The following is a 24,970-nucleotide window of genomic DNA, read 5'->3' as shown; positions in this document are numbered from 1 at the left end:
ATACCGCTTATTTCAGGTAAAGCGTGGCAAGCGAATTCTTAGACAAAATTAAAATTGATTCACAAAATTTTTCATTAAAATTTATATATTTATACAAATATACTTTCGAAATTATCAACAAATTCAAAATTTAATTAGATTTATCAACGATTTAAAGATAAATTAAATAAATAGCAATCTCTTATTATAAATAATAATAATAATAATAATAAAGATCTGATTATTTTTCAAATAGATGTAAATATAATGTACTTAAATTATTAAATAATAGAAATAAACTATTTTTGAGTTGTGTAATTAATTTACTGCAAATATAATTAATAATATCAATGACCGGAAACTATTTAATAAAATATTTAATCATCCGTGAATAAAATTTTTCATTAAAAGCATTATTCCTGAAAATATTTTATCCAATAATTGGACGGACGTAATTTTCGCCAGAGACATGTAATGTGGATTCACATTGCGCGTATTATCCATGCTGTTTATTACCAAGCTTTCAGCATTCTATCGTTAATTAACATTCTTAAAGAAGATCAGCGAGACACATTAACGCTAAAAGGGGCATTATTAACGTAGCAGCTCGGTACTTCGTTTTCCACCGACCTCATTGTTCCCGCGAATACCGGTGGCTCTTCAGACAGGCAGTTTCGGTAATTAGTGCTCTGCCTTCGCAGCTTTTGTTGTGCTTCCATGATTTCCGCACCGTTTTAATCTTTTTAACGGATAATCCACCACCTTCAATTCCTATTTCAGTGGAATTTCCTTCGTTAGATGCGATAAGCTATTCTTGGCGGGACCAAGTGTAATTCTTAACAGCAAACAGGAAAGCGAAGAAATGGCATGATCGTTTGTCACACATAGCGTACATTAGGTGGTCGAGGAACGTGTCGATCGGTCGATACATTCCTCGTAAAATTACTGACGCGCCCGATCTTTCATCCGCGAAATTCGTTCAGCGATATCTCAGCGCGGTGGATTTCCTCTAGCCAGGAGTTCTCGTTTCATGTCTGAAACCGAAATATATGGCGGTCTGTTTCTACTTACGCTCGGCCATAAATTTCGCGTGGCTAATTAAGAAGAATTACCCTGTGAAACTATCAAAAAACCGCATAGCGTGGCTGTAAAATATTACACGCAGTTAAAAATTACAAATGCGTGTACCATTACCAAAAGTAATTAACAGCAATTAGCAGAAAATTATAAGTTTTTGAGCGTTTACGAAGAAAAAGAATAATTTATATTTCTCCTCGTCTCGTTAATTAACATCATAAAATTATAAATAGCTTGACTCTTGGATTGTTTCATCATGTATTAGTAAATTTGTTTTTATATCTCCTCTCTAGGTGGTCCACGACTTTTATTTCTTTTACCATTTTCAGAGCAATCTGTACACGTGCATAAATGCGTTGTACTTTGGCGGCAAGTCGCGAGTCTTGATCTTGGCACAGGTTGTTAGCTATAAGCGAGCGTGAGTTTAGTGCCATCCATTTACCACTACGGCGACGGCAGATGGAGAAAAGCGAGTGGAAAAGAGGAGGGCTCCTGCTCGCGATAAATGTAGTTGGCTTGGCTCTGCCCGAGCGCACGATCATTCTTGCCGCCCTCCGGGCGCCCGAAGTCGTGGGTTTAAAACGTCATTCCGGAGAACGGTCGATTACATTTAGCTCGATGGAGGCGGGAACCTCAGGAAGGACGGTGGTACGATCTGATAATGCCGAAGACTGTTGATTTTCTGCCGGCATGTACCTCGTGAGGCTTTCGAAATGTGCAAAATGGATCACCTAACTTTCAACTTCGCAACGAATTACTGCTCCGTCTAGGGTATTGACGTTAAATACACTCGGGAAGTAAACGTTAAACGAGATTTCAAATAACGAAATTTTACGCCGAAGCATGCCAATCAATTGTTGTCGTGCTTGAAAATTGCGGAAATTTCGGTCGACGTTGAAAGAATTTAATGGTACCTAACATTTCTACAATAGTTTCGATAGTTTGATTTTTTTTTACTATAACTTACATTACGTTAATATTGATGCGGATGTAAGAAACCAGAATTGTAGTACATGAATTATTAATGTAATGCATCATATCTTATTATTAGGAATAGAATCTCTTGCCAAATGATTTAAATTCCGGCAAAAAAAATATCTAGCGGATCTTGGCACGTCTTGAAGTGTGAACAATTCTCACGGTTGTATTATTTACTACTGAAATCTAGAATTTTCAAATTGCGGCATGTTTATGGCGCGTGAAACTTCAGTGCTTCCGACGAGTTATGTATCCGCCGCAACTTTTCAGGGAACCTGCGTGTAATTCTAACACGTCGAGAGCCCCAACGGATACTGTTTTCACTATGTTATTTGGCGCAAGCCGTGCTTTCATGTCTACTGAAGTAATGATGCGAAAATAATTGCATAATTTTTCAAATATTTTTTTATCATATCCAAATTATCAAAGTTTCATGTTGGTAAATTTAAAGTGTAATATATTAGAGTATTCTTTATTAAAAATTCACACAACCGAGAAATAAAATAAAATTAAATAAAAATAAAATCAAATAAAAATTAATATTAAAAATCCAACTATGGATTAAAAATCAAGCAAAGGGTTATCACCAAAAGCAGCGTTTATATGATACACGATAATCAGAGTTAGCGATTTTTGACTTGAGTGAAAATTCAAGGTCGCACGTGAAGCTGTTAAAGTTGCATGTCACGGAACCGTCGTGTGACAGTCTACACTCTATCTCACTCTTTTTTCGTTGCTGTACGTACAGCGAGCAGGCATTAAAGGACGGTGAAGGATCAATCGACTGGAATAAAGCGAGAGACCGAGGGATACGGTGAGACAAGATCGAGGGAGTCGACGAAAAATAAAGGAGACGCTTTCTCTCTTACCGGCCTTCACCGTGATTTCACGGCCGAGCACCTTGCCGACGCTATTCGACGCCTGGCATCGATAGACGGCCGAGTGTACGTCGTGCCGGTAGCTCTCCGCGCCGAACGGCAGGAAGTACATGGAGCCATTCACCAGCATCTCACGGATGTTCGGTATCGGTAGAACCGGCGAGCCGTCGCCCATCAGCCAGTCAATCCTCGGCGAGGGACTGCCGTGGGCCGAGCAATGGATCATCGCCCCGGTGTCGTTCGAGAACTCCACGCTCGAGCGCGGCTCTGAGACCAGCACCGGCCCTTGGCTGTCCAGCACCACTCCTCGTCCTGGAACAGAAAAGCGAAGCATGTCAGTGAAAAGCGCTCCTTTCTGTAAACGAAACGCGAATAAAAGTAGAAATGGAATTCTTTTTAATGTGTGCGCTGATTTTAATCTTACTCAAAATTTAGAAGAATTTCTTTTAAAAGAGTATCGAGATACGGTAAATAAAAATTAACCTCGAGTTACAAACGATGCTGAGGAGACAGGGACTTTTGTAAAGTAAAATATTAAATTGGTGCAAACTGTTTGTCAGATAAAGTTGGAAACAAAATTTCAGTAGGATTGAAACAAAATTGCTGCGGTATACTCTTTCTTTCCATCTATAGAGAGAAATTTTTCAATCCCTTTTCAAAGAATTTTTAGTTTTCTGGCTTTATTTAATACAAATGGACTTTAACAAAGATGGAAAAGGGCAAACATTTTGCAACGATCTAATATAAACGAAACCGTTCATTTTTAAATTCGAGCGGACTTTACTTCTTAAAAATTTTGAATCTGGCATATAAAAACTTATAGAGTACACATACATTTACTACATTGAACTTTTCAAGTCTGCCATCTACTTACAGTCGCAAAATCTTACTTTCCCGGAGGAATGCGTGCATCTAAATCGTTTTCTCTCTCTACGAGAATAATCCCGCATAGTTTTCGAAACAGTGGCAGTCGCATCGCGGCGCAGAGCACGGAAACAATTTCCCATAAATCTCTGCCAATTTTTACGCGGCTCAGAAGACGAGAAATGTTCCACCACGAAGTCGAAATACGATGGTTTATGCAACATTCAGAACGTATTCAGAATAAGGAGTTTAGACTGTAAAATGCGCAAAAGGCATGCGATACGCGGCATAGAAAATACGATGCGTAGCGTACAGGCATTACAGTGGAAAATGCACCGAGACGATGCCACAATTTTAAAAAGGGTATGCTCGAGGAAACCATCCATCCGAGATACAGCAATAATGTCGATTCGATCGTTCTCCGTCTGCATCGAATATCGAATCACACATATTTGATAGGACGATCTATGCCCATCTTTGATACAAGAAATGTTTATACTGCATGAAGAAGATAGAATACTTAAATGAATACTTAAATTCCTAAATATCTTTTAATTTCTATTTCTGCAAATATTTTTCTTTTTTAAAATAATTTATTTCAAACTATTATAAAAACATAAATGCACAATAATAAAAATTTAATTAAAAATAAATAATTACGGAAATAATTACTTAAATATAATTTAAGAATTTTTTTTTAATTTTAATCGATATACATTTTAAACTTTATCACAACTTGAAAAAAGAAATATCTAAAAAACAAACCTTCAGAATTATATATATATATATATTTGATGTATCGACAAGCAGGAAATGAGATTGTGGCTCAATTATAAGAGACATCGATTCTCTCGGGAAGCGGGATAATGTTGGAAAAATAAAATAGAAAAGAGAGAAAAAGGACAAAGTTATCCGATTTTGATATTATGTTAAAAGGCACAGGATTGCGGGTCGTAGAATCCCAAACGAAAAGATTCCTCTCTCGGGTATCGAGAATAAAAATGCCATAGAAGAGGGATCTAACGGATTGATCGCTCCAGTTACGACTACGGATTCGAGCAAGCCGTCTTTTCATCGGCAATAAAACGTATATCGCGCTCGATGATGCGCACACCCACCACGTGTCCTCTTTCACTCTTTCATTTCCAGCTTCGGTTTCCTGCCCTGTCGAATGAGAGAGGTATCCGGTTAGAAGATAATATAATGAGGTTATTAACTCGCCTGTGACCCCGATCTCTCGCACGTCATCAACAAATCCGAAAGCGCAACAAATGATCGAAATTAGATGTTACTTCAATTTCATACATTAAATGAGAGAAATTCATATGCTGATGAAAAATACACTTAGGTTCTTCTACGAATATTTTATCGTTCAGAGAATAATTGATATCGTGACGTTAATAAATTAAAATAAGTAGTCGATTTTAATAGATTTGCAAAGTAATGCATGGAATTAACTATTCTTATCTTTTAAATATTTATTGACAGACTGTATAAATGTTGTAAAATTAAAGTTATTTCTGTAATAATTACAATAATTAACTAATAACAAAAAGGTTATAACACAAAACAAAGTTAGCTAAATAAAAATAGCATCTTATCTCCGAGCATCATATCGATTATTTAACCACTTATTATATAAATATACGCGGAGAAGAAAATTTAATGAAATTATTGCTCGATTCGATACTGATCTGCCGTTCTTCTACCGTCAGTAAAATGCGCGTGCACATGTATAACAACCGAGTGCATTTGCCTATTCCTCTCTTCTTCACTCCCGCTCGTTCTCGGCGAAGGAAATCTGATAGAGGATCTCCGTCGCAGCTGATGCTAGCACTTCCGCAGCTTTGTCCCCGGAACTCCGGAACCTTGTTTTCTGGCGATCGACGAGGACTCCGTTTGAGCGTGGGAGAGGGGAATCAAACGAGATAGAGACCCGGAGAGAGATAAAAGGGAGGAGAAAGAGAAAGAGAGCGCAAGAGGTACCTGCGGAGATCGGTGCATTATGCATGAACGGTAGTTTGATAACCTGGACGTCGTTTTGCCTAGAGAACGTTGGGCGGGAACGTCGCGATACATGGTGCTCAGCATCCCGATACAGTGCGCCACGTATACGCGTACATGCATACACGCACCTATACAGACGGAACCGAACGACGTTTATGCACAACGCTTCCTGCATTCTACAACCCCAATGCACCTGCGCCACCCCGGTTTATAGCTATGCACCGGCACATCGTCTCTATACCGCGTTTATGCACGCGCCATCTCACATCCCCATCCTTCCCTCCCTCCCTCCCTCCCTCTCTCGCTCTATTCCTGCAACGATACCGGATGACACCCGTCTCTCCGATGCGAACGACTTCCTACTACGCATAGCGAACGACAGTCGCAGAAAACTCGATGGCCCGTGCGGTCGATGCTAACGAACTTTTGCTTCGTTAGCGGAGAATTTGCGTGGAAATCGCTACTCACGCACCGCGGTAATTCAACTCTGCTGAAAATGCGTATTTCACACCTGGACGTCATAGTTTCAAGAAATTATTTGCACGGCGTATATAGTATAAGCTCCTGTATAAGTTACACTACACTGCCAAAAGTAGAAGAAGTTTTTTACACGTTTATTTCATTCGATGAAATTGCAATTAATTACGACTGAGAAACAGTCGTGCAATTTTTAAGACGTGTCATTATAAATTTTTAAAAATAAATTTAATTGTTACACACTACTATCTTCATATGGTTTTATGTTAAAATAAAATTAATGTGATAATTAATACAATAAAGCGTAATCTGAATTATGTAAAAAAGATACAAAATTATTAAGAAAAGTGTTAGTATTCATTTCTCATGCTCAGAAAAGTACTGTCTTACATCATATGTATGCATGTCATGTGAAACAGTTCGGAAGAACACCCCAAGAAAGCGCATAACTTCCTTCTGCTAGTAAACATCAAAGAACTGCCGCGAGCACGGAAATATGATATAATCCGACTGACGTAACGTTTGCGCAACTAAATATCCGGGGTACAAACGTTTCTCTTCCATTGTCCTCGGTGACATTTTTGTAAGCGGTGATGGTAACGCCACAGAGCAATGCAGTGTTTGCCAAGTTTAACATCTCTATTCCGTTTCCGTGAGTCACCTGAAACGTACATACACCGTAATTTGAGTGCGCCGAGTTTGCATTGACCATCTTGAAGGGTGTTTCGTTTCACGCATGATGCACATGGTGTATCATTTGATCTTTTTTTAATATTCGGTGAACAACAAGGATAAAATGACACATCATGCGTGAAATGGAAAACATTCCTGATCTCTCAATCTCGCGCGTCTGAGAGGCACGTAATCGAATACATTCAACATGAACAAGTACTGTATATTGTACACCATTTGCGTGCGTCTCGCGCCTCTAACTATGCAACGAAGAAGGAACACGATTCGTTCGATCATAATGAATTCCGTCTCCGCTCTGAAAATTGCGATCGGCTCGGAACACGAGACGTGTTCTCCGACACGAATAAAAATCCAATTAAGCCGGCGAATTAAATCGCGACATCTGCAACTCTCTGTAATCGTTCGATTGCGCTTCTTTTTCTGCGTACGTGTATCTTGGAATCGATCCTATATAAATCCACAAATTACTTTATCCTTTTCTGAGTATAGATACAATATGTATCAGTCGGATGTATCTCCTTATATTATATAATTCTTTGTAGTTCTATGACGAGTGAGATTCAATACAATGCGTTGCGCTAGCATATTAAATGCATAATTCTTTACACATTTAAATCTGTACACGATAATCAGTAAAATTATATTTTTGGGATCTTAATAAATTGTGTAAGTAATAAAAATTCTTTAATAGAGAGATCATCTTTGATAGAAAAGTGACACAACTAAAAATTAACATTTTTGAGATAATGACAGAAAATCAATTCTAAAGATATATGTACATATTTTTTGTTGGAAAACAATACATTTATAACTCTCCTAATTACCTAGAGAGCAGAAATATCGCTTAGTCTCTGATCAAGTTTGCAATAATTGTTTATGGAAAAAAGATTTTTTTTAAATTATAGATATCATGAAGGAGAAAATATTGTCGGTGCTAAAATAGTTATATATAAAAAGTCAAGCCGAAGCGGTTGGACGATGCAGTTTCGAAGTAAATTATTTTCGTCAATGTCCGCGCATCTCGAAGCATTAGATGCGCATTGAACGTTGCCGTGTCTGTCAAGCACGATGCAACCTACCGCATCGGCATACAATAATGCACCATTGTTATGTGCACCGCATTTACATATACGCAATTTCGCACGCTCCAGCTCACCCCATCGGCCCACTCCACCACCCATTCTGCGCTGCGTTCGATGCTCTCACGTGACGTCGGGCGATCTCGCATTTACATTTACGTGAGAATTGTGCAGCGGGAAAATAAACGAGCGCAACGATAATCGAATCCCCGCGCCGCTTTATGCCCCCGATTCCATTTCTAACACGACTCAAGCGCTATTGTACACTAATGAGAAATTAATTATAATGAACAAATATTTTTAACGTTCCATATAAAACGCTCACGTCACGGCAAACAAATCAATGCACAAGTAATTCCGTTTAATTACAGAAACATATTAATTCAAAATGCGAATACACGATGATGGCTGACGTCAGTGTAAATTAATCACCGATTGTAATCATTGCTTGATCCAAATTTGTCCGATTCGAAATTATAGAAAGGTCATTCTCCTTGCTCTTTTCACATGCGCACGGCAATCTTCGGTTCAACCATTAGCCGGAGTCTAGAACCACCCGCGTTTATGCATCTGACCTAATGACCCTCGCGGCGCGGTGCATTATACTGTGATGTTACAACTGCTCTCGTACACTGTCGGCATGCGATGGTACGCATTAACCACTCCATTTTCATTCGACTACATACTATGTTGGCCTCGCCTTTGGTTATAACAGCCTCAATGCGCACCATGTTCGACCTAAGGTAGACATGGTTTTCGTCATGTTGATGCCAAAATTGTTCATTTGATGTAGGATGGTTACCAAATTAATCATTATCGAATCTCACAAAAAAACGTGCTACATTGCAAAAGTAATATCAAAAAATTAACTAACCAATCGAATGATTACATTTGAAATAAGTATTCTAGATGGTCAATTCTTGAGATTCTATGGATTCTGTATCTGATTTGGACTGGAATATTTTTGGCCATTTTAACTTAAATACAAAATATCTCGAGCTGAATAATGCATTATTAAAAAAAAGTGTTTCAAATAAAAGTTATAGGATTTGAAGAGGACCATCAGATTAGTTACTTAGATTTTGGGTCCAGGGTCTCATTGGATCTAAAAGAGCCAATGTAGCGTCTCCTTGTCAGAGCAGTCAATCGACGATGATTAATATTAATAAATCTTTCATATTTCCGCACACAATGCATTTTATTAATGCCTGTATTAATAAAGTCGTTTAAATAGACTATTAGAAAAAATATTTGAGATATTTCAAAATTATTATGAAATATAAGTAAAATATTTGAGACACAAATTGTTATGAAATATACGTTTTAAAAGCAATCAGAGCTAAAAGTTGCGATGTCTGATTCCCTCCAATTGCACATAATACGAAGTGATGTAACGTTTAAAGCAAATTGCGTGCAATTTACTTCACGATATAATTACGACTGCGCCCGGTGACGTGAACGCGCCTCGAGAATTGTCGTACAAATGAATACACATCGACGCCCCATGGATGCTGCATTCGGATGCGTACGGTTTTCTCGTATTTAAACGCGTGCACTCTCATCTCGTTCCCTTTTCGTCTCTCCAGCATATACGCGAGATAGCCGGTGTTTCAATTCCATCGTACATACCTTCACGTACGAGCAAATGTACTGGATAAACAGGATAAACAGGAGTTAATTAATCATAGAGTTTGCCGCCGGCTAATAATCATCGTCCCACTATAAAACAATTAATTATGTGATAATTAAGTTTAAATGAGACAGTTTGATATAAAATTTAAAAATGTATTAAGCATTCCACAGATGTACTGATTACAAATTTGATTTTTTTATTAGTAAGAAAATAAAGGTTAGACCATGGAACTCATTGATCATAATGATAGGAATATTATTGTAATTGTCTAATGTGTGTTGTGTGTGTTTATATATTATATATGCGTGTGTGAATGCGTGTCTACACTGAAAAAAATGCATGTAATTTTACATGGAAATTACATGTTCATGATTGGAAAATTGCCTAAATACGATTGGAAATTTACAATTTCCAGTAAATTTCCAAGCATATTTATGTAATTTAGATAATTTTCCAGTCGTATACATGTAATTTCCATGTAAAATTACATGCATTTTTTTCAGTGTATTATTCATTGATAGTGAAAAGCTTAGTTTTAAACTGCGAGTAGACTCGATTTATCACATAATTTGAGCGAAGAAGAAGACGGGTAATTTTCTGCAGGCTGTACATTATGTACTCACCGTGAAAGTTTGAGTTCCGGGTGTAAGAAAGTTTCTTCCCCATATACATTGTAATTACGCTGCAGCATCATTTACACGCCTTAGTCACATGCATCGTCGTCTGATACATCTCCGTTTATGGCTTTAATAGCCCATAGTTCGCAGACTATAGATAATTATGAGCTTGACGAAAAATGTACGATAAAGATCTGCATTATTCTTAATGGAGATATAATGGTGAATAAAATACACAAAATTTAAAATATTCAGCCTTTCTTTCCCAATGTCGCGTGGATTACGAAATTAATTCTATCCCATTCATATACGCATGTTTGAATTCGTCATCAACGATAATTTTTCATCAAAATAACTATTGTAGCGTCTCTTCTCTTTGTAAATGTGAAGATTACGATTCACCTCGCACGATACAGACGCATCCATTGTTCGTGCGGAAACGAGACGTCATCACATCGGGTAGGATGTACACACTGTATACGTGTGTCGATGTGCAATTATGTTCAGAGCTCTCTCTTTTCCGGGGCATCAGCGTCCCCATTGGTATATACATACGTATCCGGTTTTCCTCGCACGATACAACGTCTACACCGCACTGCAGGTGCGGATATGCATCCGGCTACATAGGACCGCGTTGACTGTGTAAACGTTGTAACCACCACCGGGGAGGTCGCCGTGAGGGCGGCTGCTGCCTGCATTCTCGACGTCGCATCTCTGATTAATTACAGACGCGCCGTTGCAACGGAAGTGCATCAGCCTCCGGGGCATTATCACGGCACTGACGGAACCGTCAGTGACGAATTAAGGGACCGTCGTCGTCAGACGCTGGCTATCTATCTATCCATCTTCTCTCTCTTAGTTGCTCTTTCTTATCTGGTCCTTATCGCGCGCGTCAACGTCGCCGTCGTCGTCGTCGGCCTTTCAATCTGATATATTCGGCTAAGACGAATCGTTTTCAACAGCGTCGTTCTGGAATGACGACGAGCGACAGTTTTACAAACGTTTCGTAGAATCGAAGAATTGAGTGATGATTCTGTGATTTAAGGAATAGTTAAGATTGATAAGATTTTAGAGGAATTCATTGTTTGAAATCAACTTTTCGTCATAAGTATTGCGTGTTAATTTCATTTATATGATTTTCTTTTATAAGGGATATTTCCAAGAAATTTTTGTAGAATTTAAGATTTCTCAAAATTAATCTGCACATATATTGTTTATAAAAATTGATACTTATCACGTAATCCCTAAGAATAATTTATTAATCTATGTTTAGGAAAATGTTAATTGATTGTAAATTCGTTTTTTCAAGCATTTAATTGAAACTGAACTTTTCATTATTGATAATAAATATACTGAAAAAAGAAGTGTTTAATTTTAAGATATTAAAATGTTTTATTCTTGATTCCATTTTTTAAACACTTAAAGATATTTTAGTTTTAAACTTTTTCAATACACAAAACACTACGTGATTGGATTTAAAACACTATGCGTTTTAAATCCAAACACGTAGTGTTTTGTCTATTGAAAAAGTTTAAAACTAAAATATCTTTAAGTGTTTAAAAAATAGGGACAAGAATAAAACACATTTCTTTTTACAATGTATACACATTAGTCATAATATTACTATTATTGTACAAATGATAATATTTCTACAGAAAAAATATCTAGTGTTTTTTTTTTAAATAAAAATAAAATTTAGGATTACTTCTTTCTCTTTAAAATATACTATATATGATTTAGTATTTAGTAAAGACAAGTGCTGAGATAAAATCTTGAAAGTGTGATTAAGCGCAACTTCAGCCTTGTGGATTAAGTCACGGAAGGTCTGAGTAATCAGAATTTCTTATCTAACATTATATAGCATTGCGATATTATTTCTAGATCTGCAATGAACTGTTTGCAGAACCATTCGGTCGCAGAAACTGTGTGGCACGGCAAACCTCGCTGCTGGTAAATTAAGGGGCGTTAAATTGTAATTAAGATGCTATAGTCGCTGGGCACGGCTTAAATTTAAGCTACTGCTACAGAATGTTGACTTAAGGAACTGCAGAGTAAATTGCGCGAGCTTCGACTTCGGTTTCGCGCATGTTTTCGTGCGGAATTTTCGCAAGAGTTGTCGGTAGCGATTTTTTACATCGTGAATAAATCAGAAACATTAAGAAAATTATTTTTAAAAAAGTATGTACATATGATAACAGAATTTAAATAAAAGCTGATTTCTCATATAAACGTAAATACAAAATAATATAATCTTTCTGAATAAGTAACCTTTTTCCTTCGAGAACAAAAATCAAGAGCCTGACGTATCATATTCATGTATGACGTAAAATGTACGTAGAAACATAATCCAGAAAAATGGCTTTTTAAAAAGAATTAAAATTTGATGCGTTGGAAAAAGAAAAAGCGCACTGTGAATCAACATGGAAAATGTGATTTTTGCAGCAACAAATGTCGCGCTAAATAAATAAATATTAACAAAAAATAATAAATATTTGCAGTGAAGATCCACGATTCGCAATTCTGAGAGTAGAAACATTGAAGCTAAAACATTAAAAGCGTACATTGTTTGATTTGTTATCGCTCTGATCTCAGTAACATTTCTACCAACGACAAACTTAATCAAAATAGAAGTGAATTATTATGCTTTAAATTCATGGAGAGAAACAGTGCATGTGCATGGATGCAAGTATCTACGTTGAGATATTAATTTCCTTCAGTTAGGATCTCTTCACCTTATTAACTATAATTGAATATATGCTTCGATATCGCTACTACAATCTATAATACGTAGATATCTTATTCGCACACACATACACAACTCCGGTGATCTTTAGATAAACATGCACCGCTGGCAAATCACCGATCAAAATTCAACTAAACACGGATCGTCGATCATATATAGTTGGAATTAAACTAAAGTTTAATTAACTGCAATAATAATCAAAGCGTTGTCCGCAAAAACATCGTACAATATACATTATTGCAAGCGATTATCTTGGATATTTGCCTTAAGGGAATATCCTGCGTTCGTTCTGCTGGTATAGAACTTTCCACATGGTGAATAATTCAATATTATGTAAAGGAGTATGAATCTCTCGCGATATCGTTTCCCGCAATATGCTGATAAATCTGATTAAGCTTTCCTTTCTATGTATTCTCCTCAATTAAATGAAAGTTTCTTCGCAAGAACGAATTAGCTTATTTTTCTACCTCCGCTACGTATATTCGCATCAAGTATTCCTTCAAAACACACTTCTCGGATCCGTGGAGAAATATGTGCTTTGTTATATTTTCATATATCGAATGATTAAAAAAAGTTCCAATATTTCATAAAGATACACCTTGAAGCTTCACAATTGGAATTCATGGTTTTCTCGATCGGTCTATCGTGTTCTTTGGCAGACATTTATGTTATTACAACTGACATTCGATATTTACATTCATATACCAATATCATTAAAAATCATTTAATTTTTCTCAAGATTTTAATCGCACAACTTTCCCAATATTGCACTTTTCGACTTGGTTTGCACTTTCGCGGAACTTCTCAAATTATAGAACATACAATTTTGCCCTTAACGTCTGCGTACGTGCGCATCACGTGCTCTCCGTTCTATGTGTATGCAGATTAACTATGAACTCACAGTTGGAACTGCATTGCAAATCGACGATGTCACCGATTTGGATTTCGACGCGCGCTTAGAGTTTAGAGGAGCGTTTGATCTGGATCACGGTTAATTTCATCCTCGGTTATGGCGCACAATACCAATCGCACTGCGACCCCGTTGCACCGGGAGGTCCGATTGGTCCAACCGATTGATGTATATGCACACACACGTGCATACACACATACACATCAGCACGCGCGTACAAATACACGGACACGCAGCAGTAAACTGTCGAATAGAGCCGTGAGGCGGATCAATCCACGGCGAAGCCATCGACTTCGGCGTGACGGGTTTCGTTCCAATCTCGTCAAATCCAGCAGTAGCCTGCATCACTTCATAAAAACAATACGGCGACGCCGCGCACAGAGCGAAAAAAACGCAAGCGTCCACGATTTTTCGATACCAGCCGCCGACGGTTGGCCGATTTTAGTCTCCCGAACGAATAGTCGAACGAGCGAGCAAGCTGTATCGTCGCGGAAAAAGATCGGCCGCGCTTCGCATAAAATCTAATTATTCTTTCAAGCTTAAAGATCTCTCCGGTACACGTATATAGACAACACGCTATACGTAGAAAGTTACGTTAAAAAAGTTACGTAGAAAGTTAAGTTAACAAAAAAATAATAGTTAGCTGCACGGATTTTATTTATAGCGGAATCAATCTATTTAACTTGAAAAGTGTCTTACTTTTACGGAGATTTCACGTTTTGTGACAATTGTTTAACGTTGACATCGCAATAGTCAAGTTATTTGGAATTTCATGAATTTTTAATTTGTCTTCTTCTCTGAAATTTACTTTCTAATTTAACTTTATTTTCGTTGTTTCGAATAGAAAGACGCGATGCAAATAACGCAAATGTACTTCGTTAAATAATTTCAGCAAATTGGAATGAAACCGCAGCAGATGTTGTTTCATAAAGAATCCATGCGGAAGATTGCCTCGCACGTTTATTAACATCGCTACGACTGTATTAAAATTCCGATACTCCTTTGAAATTTAGGATGCAGACACGCTAAAACAATTACAAGAGGTATGTAACCAACCACTGCATACACTCTATTTTATCCGTTATTCGGTATAACAAATTCCGATATTCTCCGGTATACACAAAATAAATATCGACTCTTTGAATATTGAGTTTGAAATAAATGTCTGACTTTAACGGATAAATGAGACGGATCGATATATCGTATATTTTTCATATTTCTGCTTAATAATTAATCTTGTTGATAATATTGTTTTTATTATTTATAAAATAAATATGATATTTATCTTGTCGTTCTAAAGAATGTTACAATGTATGTGTATATGTACATTTTATTGTAATCGATTAATCGAATAAAAAGTCTGACATGGAAAGCACATGCATTGGAAAACGTTCACTGGATGGGCTCTCAATACAGAGTCCGTTGAAAAGAAAAATAAGTTATACTCTGCCATAATTTCACATTATTTTTACTAAAGAATTTTGAAAAAATTATATATATATAAAATATAGATATTATATATATATATATGTATATATTGTATATAAATAGAGTATTATTTTAAACGCTATTAATCAAATGTAACTTTTACAATACACTTATTGTGTACTATATATATAAATTATCTATTTTTATCTTGAGTTATTTAATTTTGCAGTCTGAGAAATTGGTTAAAAATTAAACTATTCTTCTCAAAATCTTATAATAAATGTTTGATGCATAATAATTGTTTGATTCTCGTTTAAAATCTACGAAAAAGACTTTGCTGAAGTATCTAAAAATGTAGCTAGATATTGATTTAAAAATAATTTTATTGGAATATCACAAAATAATTATGCAGGACGCTCGAGCTGGTTGCTAGAAAACCAAAAGTTTTTGCAGCATTGCTTATCATGCTTGAATTTCATAATTATTTTGATGATTTAACAAAATTAATTTCAAATACATATCTATCTAAATTAGATATTTCAGCAAAATCGTTCTTTCTATGTAGTAATAAGAATTATTCCACATCGTATAGTCAGATCGTTCATTTTCAGACTTAACTCCGCTTGACACAATCAGCCGCAAGCTCTTCACTCATAAGCTCCGAATAAGCTGCGGACGTTAGCATACTACGGAAGCGTGATAACATCTACGACCGTCTTACGCGGATCATGTGGAGCAGATGGCTTCAATTGCACGAGACGCTGCATGCACCGTGTATTCGCTCGGATGCCACGATCGAGGTTCGCTGCAAAAACGCAAACAAAAAGGGGACGATGTCGACGATGAAATTAGTCGACGTCGCTCCGATGGTTCCGCCATACGTCTGTCCGTCTCTACCCACTGTGCACACCACTGCATTCGCACGTTCCTCGCCTCTATCCTAGCTTCCTCTCTTTCTCTCCTCTCTCATACCAAACGTACCAATTTTCCATCTCGATTCCGCTGATTCTCTTCATCTTCTTCTGTCTTTCCCTCTCTCTCTCTTTTTCTCCTTGCGAGCGAATATATCTCCCTTGGCAGCGTCTTCATCCGACCGAATAGAAGAATCTAGCGAGACGGCAGCAATATCGGCGGAAATCGAATCGCAAAATGGAGAAAATGACTGCGAGTGCTTCCCTCCGTGTTGAAGGGGGAATGTCAAAGAGAGAGTATACCAGAAAAAGAAGACGAAGATCTAAGAAAAAGGGAGGAAGTAAAACATGAAGTAATAGAGAGAAGGAAAGAAGAAAGGGAGGGGAGAGAGAGAGAGAGAGAGAAAGAGGAGAGCAAAGGGAGAATAGGCAGAAGTATACTCCAAGACGAATTAATCCGTTGCTCTTTATCCTTCATCCAACCAATCACCATTGCTTGATGCACGGACATACGGATATTTGCGTGTGAAAATCGTATTATCATACTAAATCGATTCGTAATATCGCGAAACTCAAAGCAAATAGATCACGATACTGGAGGAATGCATGCATATTTCAGGGAATCCCCCTCGCCCCTTTATTGAGGAACACGACTCTGAATCGTTGCCATGAACCATTCGCGGAGGCTCATCTGTGCGATCTGTCAATCATTTTGAAATCCTTCCCCTTTGGAGAGAAACTATGCTAAACGGTTCCTGAGTTTCCCTTGGGACTGAATATTCTCGGTCAACATATCCGTGATGGACACATTTCCCACAAATCACTCGTTGTCCAATTTTACTCTCGCATTTTGCCTTTTTCCTACTGTTTGGAATAAATACCGTGCTACGTACTATGATTTATCACGCACAAAATATATTGTCGTTTCGAATGTAATTCGGCTTTTTAATCTGTGATAATCAATATTTTAAAAAACCATGTTTTAAGATTAAGATGTTCTATAGAAGATCAGATATATTTTTAAAATTATAATGTGAATTATCTATCAGCTTTTATTTACATATTTGAGCATGAATGAAATGTGTATAGACATGTGAGTAATAAAGTTAGATCCCAACAGTGGTCCAAGTATCTTGGATGATCGTTAGAACTTGAGGTCCTCCTACTTCCGTGTTTGTCGTTTGCGCTTCATGTTACGATCAAGCGAGTTCCAAAGTTTTTCGACAAGTTCGACGTTACGATGTCAACCGCAGTAAATCGAGATAACTATTGCGACAAAGGCAAGTTTCGTAAATCAAATGGAATTCAGTTTATCGCCCGAATCTATGAAGCTTATCGGACTAAAACACGACTTATTCTATCAATACAGTAAAATACACAAATTAAATTACAGTTGTCGTACTTTCTAAAATTTTTAGAGTGAATCTCACCCTGAAGAATGAAATCTCACTCATAAAAATAGAAAATTTGCAGTTTTTCGAGACTGACTCAATTTTCACACTTCAAGATTTCACTCCAAAAAACTTAAAGAGCATCTAGACCGGCTACGTTCTATAATTAATTTCAATCGTAAATTATAATTAACACTTAATATCTTTCTTAAATTTAATAGAGGAAAAGAGAGAAAGAAGATTGAAAATAAGAAAAGAGTAAATGTTTCACGAATGCTTATTGACGAATATTAGTGCGAGGAGATAGCAACTGCCGAATACTTCAGAGAATCGCCTGAGAGTTAGTGAAAAGGCACACAATGCGGCTGATCCTCTCTTAGAATTCTTTGTTCTAAGGAACATCTTTGAGAAAGTAAAAGAAGAAGAAGGAAAAAAAGTTGTGCGCACGTTGTGCGGAAAAGGAAGCGTTTGACGACATCGTTGGACCGTTCTTCCGTAAACTGCTTAGCAGCAAATAGTGGCTTTAAGTTCTTTCGCTTCCGGGAGTAACTTTCTTAATCTCCCCTCTTAGCGAAGTTAATCCGCTCGATTAATGCTTTACTAACCTGCTTCTCGAACAAGTTCTTCCATCTGCCGCTACGTTTCTAAATTTTAAACTCGTGTTCGCAAAATATTTATTTATATAAATTTATAATATAATATAAATATATAAAAATAAGACTATCATGAATAATTCACAAAATATTTTGGCTCAAATTCTAAATATTCTCAATTAGGTTTATTATAAAAAAAAACGACGAATAAGAAAGATCAATCTTCTCTTTTTGAGTGTTCATTACTTATCTCTCGTCGCCATCGGCTTGCTAACACATTAAATTAACATAATGCCCCGTGGCTGCGCGAAGCTCTTCAGGAATATTTCGATGCCGCGATACAATGGAAAATCGATTTACGAAAGCAGTGACTCGAGAAAAACCATAAGATGAGCATGTCGATGTGCACCGAAAAGGAGAAAGAGTTGAGCGACGGAAGGGTTGTGCAACTCGAAAGAAATTCATTACTTACAGGGACACTGAATGAACTCGCGATAAAAGCCGCCATAAAGAGAATAAGAGGGAGCCAGAGAAAGAGATAATTTATTGAGCACTCGGGCTGAATTCTTCCAAGCGTAGGAAACAGATCCATTGTACACATGAATTACATATGAGGAAAAGAGATACGAATAGAGACGATGAAATGTTCAAATATCATACTTAAGCATGTGACAAATAATTACTGGATCTTATTAATTATGTATGTCACATTATGTATGACACATGTAAAAATATTATCAAAAATACAAAAATTTCATAGATTGTTCTATCATTACATCTAAATATCTGTATAAAATTTGAGCACAATATACTTTGATTGATTTAAAAGTTATTTAAATTTTTGTTAATCTTTTATGTATATGAATCATATTTTGTAATTATTTGCAAATTTGGTGAGATTATAGGATTACGAATTATATTTTTTACATACATGTACTAACAAAATTTTAATAAATATTCGCGCAAAAGTTTATTTGGATTTACTTATTCGTTCAAAAGTTATTTACCTAAAATTGAGTCAACAAAATAGAGTCATTTTGCTGCATAAAGCCATTATAAGCCAAATTATTTGTTACTTTGTTATTGCAGTTGGTTACAGAGCGTATTTATGAGAAAAATTTGTTCGTTATTATTAGCTGATATTGTTTTTTAGCTGTTTTTTTTTGCTAATACTTTTAATTGATAATACGTACAGCCGAAACGTCCTTAATACTTAGCGTAAAGAACGATGTTTAGAGTGCTCTTGAACTCAATTCCGTTAGAAAGAGAAGAAAAATTTCGATTACAGTATCGACGTCTAGTGAGAGAATCGAAAAGGATAAAAGAAGGAAAGATAAATGGAAATTATTCAGATTAAGGAGATATTTTCTCCGAAGTGTCGATTTAATAAGCGTGCTCGCAGATAAACTTCCGTATTCATTGGTATTCGTAATAATTTCTAACCGACGCGTCCCAGATGGCAATTACTTCCGATCGGGTAGTTATTATGCGTTCTTAAATCGAAGAGAATTCCGCTGACTTATCTGGCTTTATCATAGAAGCTCTCGCTTATCGAAATCAATAATTCTAATCGAGCTATGCGAGCGGACGAGCAAGATGTGATACATAAATGCAAATCGACTGGAAATTTTTTACGATGCCCTAAAAGCTTTGAGAATCACGATAGATAAGGAAATTAGTATCTACCGGAAAAACACATCGTTGCGTTGACAGGAAACAAAATTACTGCAAAATAATCTTTTTTACACTACGATTAAATTACTATTTATTATTATAGTCTAGCAACAATATGTAAATAGATAATATTAATGGAAAGATTGAAAAAATTCGACATTATTAAATCATGCGATCGTTGAGTGCCCTGTGTTACATCATGCATATCGAAAATACTGTATATTATACGCGAATTAAAGTTATTGTTAGAAGAGTGCATTTAGAGTGCGACCCAACGTTGGTGGCGAAATTCAATGATAGACATTTTGCAGGCGTTATCACACCGAGAGTGCATTCGCGTTTCTCGTTTCGCACTCTAATTGGCATTTGCACCGTGTAACCATGGTTATAATTATAAATTATTTTCAATCACCGGACGGAATACAATATATGGAAAACGGAAGGGGCGGAAAAACCGAGCGTGAATGTGCATTCGCGACCAGCCGTGCCACGAATATATAGTTCATTACGCGTTGCAGCGCGTCGTTAATTGCACCGAATACAATTAAAAGGACGTCTGCGCCATGAAGGGTAAATTCCTTCATCGTGACCCTCCTTTTTCTTTTTTCTTCCTTTTTCCTTATCGCTGCAAATTTAATGCAACGCGAGTTGAAGGCGTTTTTTCACCTATGCGCGATATTACGCCGTCGTCTATTTGCAAAACTCGGCTACCGCTATTACTCGGCTACGCTCGCGCGATATAAAAACGAATATGGCGTGATATTTTTTTCGTTACCTACCACGTCGGACTTTATCCCGAATGAATGAATAACATGAAATAGCGCAGCGATGAGCGCAGTAAAGACTGAAACATCGCATCAAAGAACGTACTGTTGTGTTGTGAAAAAGGATAATGTGGATATAAATATAAAAAGCTAAAGATCAATACGTAAAAGCGAAAAATGAGGAAAAAGACGATAAAATATACGGGGAAAAAATGTTCTTAGTTAAGCGATCGATCGTATCAGTTTAAAATTGATATTGTTTGCAACATCTCGTTCATAAAATAGCACAGCCTCTTATTGCGCCTCGGATACTTTTCATCCTCGCACTTATACAGTTTTTAGATTAATCAATTAATTCGACCAAATGCGTGAGGAAATAAACGATAAAATTCATTCGTATTGGAAACAAAAATAAATTTCGATTCGATGCCATCACTCGGCATCGGCTTTTGCATCTAATTTTCCCATAAAAATGATAGGCATGAAAGTGAAAGCTATAATAAATGTATAAAAGTCGGATTTTGCCGGATGACAGCTTTCACATTACATTGAAAGGCAGAGAATAATAGTAGCGTGCAGAAGAGTTTTACATAAATATTCGTCACTCGGTGTGATAAAACAGCACAAAGGTATCTTCTTCTTCTCCTCACATCCAATAAAGCCGTCGACGTCGTCCAAGGAGGTGATTTTTCGAAATGTCACCCTTCGAAATTCGAGCCGAGAACGCAATAAAACGTAGATACTAAGCGCGCGTTATAAGGATCATTCGACGTCGATTGACAAAAGAATTTTCTCTTTTTTCCCTTCGCACGATAAAGATTTTCTCCACGGAATTCCATGCGGGCGTCTGGAATAAAATACAAAATGTTCGTGCAGTTTCCCTCGGATGGATATGGCACGCAAAAAAGGGAATAAAAACTGATATCGATAGAGTTGCTGCTCAATGAACGATGGAGTCGCCGTATGCGAGCAAATCACACTATCGCCTTTAAATTGTGCTCCTACCCCTTTCTCTCTTTCTCTCTCTCTCTCTATTAATCTCTCTATTTTTTTTCTATCGTCTTGATAGCACAGCTAGTTATTTTGCAATTTAACAATCAGCTTCCGCCCTTTCTCTTCGTCACAAGACGAGAGATGATGCAGAGTCGGAAGTTTTTCAAGAATAGAGATGTGAGATATCGCATTCCTTCAATGAGCCGCTATAGATTGCAAATAGAGCGATACGATATAGATTTGTTCTTGACGCATCAAGAGATTTTCCATCGTTAACGTGACGTTGTGATACATTTACGTCGCGATGCAGTCGGGCGATGCAACTCGGTCATCCATAACTTCCTAGGGATGTAGCGCGGTACCACGCCGTTATGCAATTTATCATCGTAAACGAGGCTCTGTATTATGATGCACTGAACGTTATACACTGACTAGGGAAAATCCGTTATATAATTATGAGTCGTGCATTTATTTCGTGGATTGTTCGTTGTTTCGAACAGACACATTGGATGCATTTGGCAAAATCCATCTATTAAGAATACACATATTATATTTCTCTAATCTCGAATTCTACAGAGATACAGTAAATATTTTTCTTTAATGCGTAAAAGGAACGTAAATATTATTTTATCCTATATAAATATACTGCAAACTTTTTTTCGCTCTGCAAAAATACATCGTATTTTTTCATTCCCGATTTTTCATGCTTTGTACGATGAAATCATTTCGCTTGGAATATTCTCTTTTATCGTTCAGAGGAAATCGAGAATATCATCGTCGCCAAAACTGGCGTATGCGAATCGGTGCAACGATCGGATATTACGATCGCGAGGCGTGCATTTTCGAGATTTAGGGCAAGCTGCGACGATGCGGCCGTTCAGTCGTTTCGTACCACTATCGGCACGGAGAACTATCTCGGGCTTGATGGATCGATCGTAATTAAATCGATAGGATCCTACTACCGCTTCGCCGTTGCTCTCGCATGCTCCATGGACTTAACTCCGTACACTCCGTATCTAGGAATGGGGCCAATCGAAGCGTCCACCATCAGGATGCATTATGGAGCGCAAGAGAGGACATGCCGGCAGATAGGTGGGACGCGGAACGGTCAGGTTATCTCGCGCCTATTTGCACGATAGTCCTGTTTACGATTAATCAGGTCTCCCGGAATTAACGCAGTCCCCTAGGGACTGAGTCACGTCTCCCGCACGCATGCATGCTCATTAGAATGCTCGTGTGCCCCGCTGGCCCTGTATCGATCGGGACAACCTCTATAACTCTATACTTCATTTTTTGATCCCTGCACAGAAAAAAAACTATTCTTAAATCAACCATGATATGCTCATATATTATATAAGTAAAAATATTGCAGTCTTACTTCAAAAATTTTAATTTTGATTTGATTGAATTTGTACTGATACAAGATTTTTGATTAAACAAGTCTTGAATTAATACTTGCATTAACACAAATCTAAGTAAATCAAGACTAAAATCTTTGAAGGAAAATTACAATATTTTACTTATTATATATATTAATTTTTTATATTAATATACTTTATATAGTATACAAGGTGTCCGGAAATCCGAGGTCAATACTTCGGGAAGTAATTCGGATTCCAAAAAGCAGGAAAAAAGCTGTATAAACATAGGTCTGGAAATAAGTCGTTTCTAAGTTTTTCCGGACACCCTGTGTAATATATAATATAATATATATTTTATTCACTTATATATCAATTTTATTTATTGTACTTATATATCAATATTATAGTTGATTTAAAAATAGTCTTTTCTTCTGTGTTCAGTTTCTTCAATTTCTTTTTGCGTCTCGGATTTCTTTTGCATCCTTGACTCTCTCTCTCTCTCTCTCTCTCTCTCTCTCTCTCTCTCTCTCATAAATTATTATAAAATCCGACTTCCCTTAACGTTCCACACTTATCATACTCATAGTAACGTCTTACTCACGTAAAAAATACGAAAATTGATTTTTACAATTAATTACAAACTTGAATATACATCATCTTTTTGCTTCGATATTTCCGACCACGTTACTCGTTTACTCAGTTCGACCGTATCAAACTCTCTATGACTCTCAAAAAGTTCAAAGTTAAAGTTAAGTGCATCAACGGATTGAATGGTAAACTTCCGCCGACGAAACTTCGGCGGATCTCATAAAGAATACTCGACACTCGTTTTAGCGAGGAGCTTTTATTCTCTCTTTCCCCGTACCTCCTTTCGAGTGGACTTGATTTGTTGGTATATCGATGATTACCGGTGACGATCATAGGCATCAACTTTTTTCTCGCGGGTTTTATATCTTTGTTATAAAGGATACGCGATTGCATTCTCATTTCGTCAGTCATCGACCGCAGAATGACGGGGCTCACGAGAAGACCCTTCATGTCTCTGTATGCTTAATTGAGATTCAAAAGAATCGATATCGCGGCAACACGCAAGTGGATAATTATTCGACGCGAGCGTAGATTGATTATCTTGTGCCAACATTATACTTTGTGATAAAATCCCAGATTGACCGCTTTTCGTATCAGCATGATCGATGGCAATTATCCTTACTATCGGATTAGTTTTATTATCTTATGATTGAGCGTAATAATAGTTCCAGATACGTGAAAAGATACTTATTAGTGATATTTATTAGTAATAATTATTATTGACGTCAATACTGATACGACCTATATATAGCAATAACTTAAATATTCTTTAATACATTCTGAACATATGTTTAAATATTTTTAAAGAATATTTTTGACACTACACTGTTAAGTATTAAAAAAACAACAGTCCAATTTTTTATTTTAAAATAATATTTTTAAATTAATATTATTTTAAAATAATATTTTATATTTTTAACTTCGATTTGTATTAGAATGTGAATCAATCCCCATTTCTCTAATTGAATTGTTTAGTTTCTTTAGTTACTTCGAAAGTAAAGAATGGTCCTATTAAGGTATGCATTTAGTAGATAATAAAGTAAATTTGAATCAAATTTGATACATTTTTTTAAGTTAAATTAACTCCATTTGTTTTAGTTAAATTGACAATATATTGAACGATATATTGAGTGGCATTTATACATGATTATAGCCTTTATAAATGATTAAAATAATTCAAATTGAGAATTGAATCAAATTCAAACTCGAGATATATAGAACATTTATATATATATATACATATATACATATCTCTATATATATATCACCCAAAAAAAAATATTCTGCCGATAAGCGGGGAATTCCTCTTAGCATTTCCTCTAAGCAAAAAAT

The 24,970-nt window shown here is 36.5% G+C and overlaps 1 protein-coding gene across 2 annotated transcripts in view; it reads right to left on the bottom strand.

Annotated features, from left to right (window-relative positions):
- The window catches only part of LOC108724958 (Down syndrome cell adhesion molecule-like protein Dscam2), a 168,003-nt gene that overhangs the window by 81,885 nt on the left and 61,148 nt on the right, over positions 1–24,970 (bottom strand). For both annotated transcript variants that reach the window (XM_018451682.1, XM_018451683.1), the window contains exon 3: positions 2,904–3,224. In XM_018451682.1, the coding sequence (XP_018307184.1) occupies positions 2,904–3,224 (321 nt within the window). The remainder of the gene's footprint in view (positions 1–2,903; positions 3,225–24,970) is intronic.

Source organism: Mycetomoellerius zeteki, unplaced genomic scaffold, assembly GCF_001594055.1.
Source record: "Mycetomoellerius zeteki isolate Tzet28-1 unplaced genomic scaffold, Tzet1.0 scaffold316, whole genome shotgun sequence".
NCBI lineage: Eukaryota > Metazoa > Arthropoda > Insecta > Hymenoptera > Formicidae > Mycetomoellerius > Mycetomoellerius zeteki.
The sequence above is the reverse complement of the archived record's forward strand: the minus strand, read 5'-3'. Positions and strand labels throughout refer to the sequence as shown.